Source organism: Passer montanus, unplaced genomic scaffold (assembly GCF_014805655.1).
Source record: "Passer montanus isolate IOZ18808 unplaced genomic scaffold, ASM1480565v1 scaffold46, whole genome shotgun sequence".
NCBI lineage: Eukaryota > Metazoa > Chordata > Aves > Passeriformes > Passeridae > Passer > Passer montanus.
Window position 1 is genome coordinate 3,734,247 of NW_024369485.1, and position 4,637 is coordinate 3,738,883.

At 62.7% G+C, this 4,637-nt stretch overlaps 1 protein-coding gene across 1 annotated transcript; it reads left to right on the forward strand.

The window, feature by feature from the left end:
• The first annotated feature begins 256 nt into the window (after positions 1–256).
• GDF7 (growth differentiation factor 7) lies at positions 257–4,355 on the forward strand. The gene is made up of 3 exons (XM_039721580.1): positions 257–522; positions 565–1,121; positions 3,433–4,355. The coding sequence occupies exons 1-3, from the start codon at positions 257–259 to the stop codon at positions 4,353–4,355; spliced, it is 1,746 nt and encodes a 581-aa protein (XP_039577514.1).
• Positions 4,356–4,637: the final 282 nt, after the last annotated feature.

Consider the following 4,637-nt stretch of genomic DNA (forward strand, 5'->3'; position numbering starts at 1 on the left):
CTCCGCGCGAGGGAAAACATCAGCGCGCAGCCCGGCTGGGTCTTTGTTTTGCTCCGGTGTCGGACTCCCGGGTCGGAATTACCGGGGCCGATGGAGGCTCGGGGCAGCCCGGGGCATCTCGGAGGGGTGCGGGGGGAGCCTGGGGCCCGGGGCCGCCCCACGGCGGGTCGCTCCGGGTGCCCCGGCCGCTCCCAGCCCGGCCCCGCCGCCGGCATCACCCCCGCGGGCAGTGTCGGGGAAAAGGCTCTGCCGAAACATGGGGTGGCGGTTCCTCCGTTCGGAACAGAGCCGGGACAGCCCCATCTCCAGTGTAGGACCGGGACCCCCGCCCCAGTGCGGGGTGGTGAGCGACCCGCTCCAGTACGGGGTGAGGTTTCCCGGTCCAGTCTTCGGTGGTCTCCCGGTCAGTCCCCGCTCCGAAATGCGACCTCAGCAAACAGAGGTGGTGGTGCCCCCTCCACCTCCCGCCATCCGAACTGGGGTCGCCTTGCACAGTCAAACACAACCCCGTTCCACCCCACAGTGAGGCCGGGGTGACGCCTTGGCACGGGGCTGTGCCTTGAGGGATCTCTCACCTGCCGGGGGACACGGGCCGGGATCCGACGGAGGGTCCGGGGGTTCCGCACCTGGCGGAGGAGGCGGGGCTCGGACCACAGGGGATCCGGGGGTATCTCACCTGCCGGGACAGGCGGGACGAGATCCAAGGGAGGATCCGGGGGTCTGTCACCTGTCGGAGCGGGCGGGGCTCGGTCCAAGGGGGGTTCCGGGGATCTCTCACCTGTCGGAGCGGGCAGGTCGAGGTCCAAAGGGGGGTCCGGGAGGGTCTGTCACCTTCCGGGGCGGGCGGGGCTCGGTCCAAGGGGGGGTCCGGGAGGGTCTGTCACCTGCCGGGGCGGCCGCTCCCCAGCGACCCTCGGCAGCCGCGCCTTCCTCCGCCTCCTCCTCCTCCGCCGCCGCCGCCTCCCCCTTCTCCTCCCCGCCGCGGAGGGACGGGGCTCTCCGCAACGGCACGGTGGTGCCGCATCATTACATGGTGGCCCTGTACCAGCGCCTGGCCGCCCGGCGCGCCCCCGGCCGCCGCGCCGACACCGTGACGGGCTTCGCGGAGCGGGCGCGCAGCGGTGAGTGCGGGGGAGCCGCGGCCGGGCGGGGAGCGCCGAGCGGCCGCCCCGCCGGGACTCCGCCGTCGGGAGAGAGAGAAGTCGGTGCCTGGGCTTCGGAATGGGCTTGGGGATGGAGACGGTGTTGTGCGTGGGATCGGGCTCCTGTGTGGATGTGGGGATGGATACACGGGGTTGTGCGTCGCTCTGAGCGTGAGTTTGGGGACGTGATGGCACACGGAGGGGATGCTCGCGTGTTGGTCTGAGCGCGGGGCTGTGCCTGGGGTAGGGGTGTGCGTTGGTTGGGGAATGGGGTTTTGCGCTGGTTTCCGCACGGGCTGGTTGCCGGGGATGGAGCTCACGGGATAGGGCTGCGCATCCCGCTTGTTTAACGGGAGCGAAGCCGTGCGCGAGTCTGAGCGAGGACAGGGCTGGGAGTGGGGCTGTGCGTGAGCATACGGGTAGGAGGAGGGTTGACGATGGGGACAGCAAAAGGATTGTGCCTGGCACCGGTGAAGGGGCTTGCCGACGGAGATGAGCGTGGCGCAGAGCGGGCTCTGGGGTGGCGATGGGGTTGCACACGCAGCCGGTGTCAAGGGATGCGGTTCGGGGTGCGAGCTGCAGCCGCCAGGACGGGGTGAGCGGCGCTGCGGGGCCCGGGGCGTGCGGCGCACCTGGAGAGCAGCTCCTCCGCGCGGCATCCCCGTCCTGCCGGAGCCTTTGCAGCCCGAAAAACTCCGCGGGACACCGCGACGGGCCGGGCCGGGCCAGGGAGGGAGCTCAGCCGCGGTGTCCCGGCGGTGCTCGGCCCCGGAGCGACTCCCGCTAGCGCCGCCGGCTGAGCTCGGCATCGCGGCCCCTTCTCCGCCCTCTTTTGCCCGCTTCATACCTGCGAATCTAATAATAATAACAATCAAATGCATATACGCAGCTAATGATATACTTTTAACAAATACAAGTGTATATGTACTTCGCGCCCTGCCGGCAAAGTTCGCTCGGCTGGGGGGGGGGGGGGGGTGGGGAAAGTAATACATTCCCGATCGAATAAAATGAAAAAGCAAACTGAAAAGCAGCGGCAGCCGCACCCCGTCCCTGTCGCTGGCTGCCTTGTGGTGGGAGAGCCCCCCCAGCGCCATCCCCACACCCAGAAGGGGCCGCATCCTGCCCGCAGTCTTTGCGGGAGGAGGTTTGCTGCAAGCTGATGGGGAAACGTCGGGGAGCGAGGCGGGACCGGGAGGAGGATGCTCCGGTGGGAGGGTGGGCAGTGCTCGGCTTGTGAGAGCTGGGCGAAAACTGAGCGCAGGTCCTGGGAAGTTTCAGCGCAAAACGAAACCAGATGAACTCTTCAAAGGGATCCCCTTATCTGCTCTTATCTGCTTCTCATTGGAATTTTAGATCTGCTTTTCAAATAGTAATTTTAATAACCATAATGAATAATAATAGTCTTAATGATGATGATAATAGCAGCAGCAGCAAGTGACAGGGGGAAGAAGTTTCCCCCCGGGGGCGGTGCAGGCTGCGCCCAGCGGCGGTGGGCGGGCAGGGCTCTGCCGGCAGCGGGTCGGGGCGCTCCGGGCACAGCAGAGATGTTTGCAGCATGCCCAGGTCAGGTTTCTCGTTAACGAGGGAGAAAACAAAAAACAGCCCTCCCAGAGCTCAATTCACCTCTTCTTCCCAGCTCCACCTCCTTTGGTGTTTCTTTTTTAAATTCACAATTGAGTATATTTATTCAGTGCCAGAAACTGCACGAGTCTGTGTCAGGTCTTTGGATCCACTAAAAATAGTGCCAAACTGAGGCTGGGCTCACTTTCAGCTGCTGTGGGTGCCTCTATCAGACCTGTGTGTCTGTGCCTGTCTGTGAGGGGAAAGTGGAATTTTTAACAGCATGTGTATGTGTGTGACACTTGGGGCAGGAGAAATGGGTGACAAACACTGGTTGGGGATGGTAATGTGCTGCACAGGTTCGGGTGTGGCTGAGAGAATAGTGGTGTATCTGGGGTCACTGGAACACCTGGGAGGAAGCAGAGAAGCCTCCTCAGGATGTGGAGAAGAGTCTGTGCAGATGAGAAGCCACTTATTTGAATTGATTCCTCCCTCCCTCTGTACCTTCTCCTTCCCATTTGTTTTTGGTGCCCCCAGCCAGAGTGACGCCCCTGGATGCAGGACACACAGCCTGTGTCCCGTGGGGATGCCCAGGAAGCCACGCTGCACAGCGACATCTCCCCCGTTACCTCTGCGTCCCTTGCACCTCGCTAATGACAGCTTGGCTTTGGCTTGCCGATATTTATTTTTGTTTCCTTTTTTTTTTTTTTGTCTGTGTTATCTCTTCCAGATGCCTCCCCATCCGCCTCGGAGCAGCGGTACCTCTTTGACATCTCCAGCCTGCCTGAGGCAGAGGAGGTGACGGGCGCGGAGCTGCGGATCCTGCGCTCCCTCCCTGAGAACCGGAGCTTGGCCCTGTCCCCCGAAGGCACCTTCCACCACCTCCTCCTTGCCACCTGCCCCGGCCGCGACGGCGAGGAGCCCCGGCTGCTGGACTCCAGGGCCGCGGACATTTTGGACGCGGGCTCCTCCAGATGGGAGGTGTTTGATGTCTGGGAGGCCTTGCGGGATCAGAGGGAGAGGTCTCTCTCGGGAAAGCTGCTGTGCTTCCTGCTGAGGATCGTCTCGGATCGGTCGGGGCAGCTCCTGCCCCCCCGGCAGCTGGGCTTCGCCAAGCCCCGGCCGCAGCCCCACGAGCGAGCCCTGCTCGTGGCCTTCTCCCGCACCCAGAGGAAGGAGAACCTCTTCAAGGAGATCCGGGATAAGATCAAGGCCCTGGGCAGCCCCCCCTCCCTGGAGTCCCCCGATCCCGGGCAGGAGGCGTTCCTGAAGCGGAGGAAGAGGAGGACCACCCTTGCCGCCCGGTCTGGGGGCAGAGGCCATGGGAAGAAGGCGAAGACTCGCTGCAGCAGGAAGCCCCTGCACGTGAACTTCAAGGAGCTGGGCTGGGATGACTGGATAATCGCCCCCCTGGATTACGAGGCCTATCACTGCGAGGGGGTCTGCGACTTCCCGCTGCGCTCCCACCTGGAGCCCACCAACCACGCCATAATCCAGACCCTGATGAACTCCATGGACCCCGAGTCCACCCCCCCGAGCTGCTGCGTGCCCTCCAAGCTCAGCCCCATCAGCATCCTCTATATCGACTCTGGGAACAATGTGGTTTACAAACAGTATGAGGACATGGTCGTGGAGACGTGTGGCTGCAGGTAGCAATTTCTGCAGCTCTCCCTATCCCTCCTGGCCTTGCTCAGCAGCCCTGCCCATTTTATATATATATATATATATATATAAATATAAATATATATATATATGTATAAAATATATAGATATAGATGTTGAGTCACATACACATTTCGGTGTGTGCCTTTCCAAAAGCCAAGCTCAGAGCAGGTGTCCCCTGTCTCCTCTGGGCCACCCTGACCCTAGGAGGGATGGGGGGTGCCCCTCTGAGACTGAGGCTGCCACCATCTCTGTGCCTTGGGAATGTCTCCT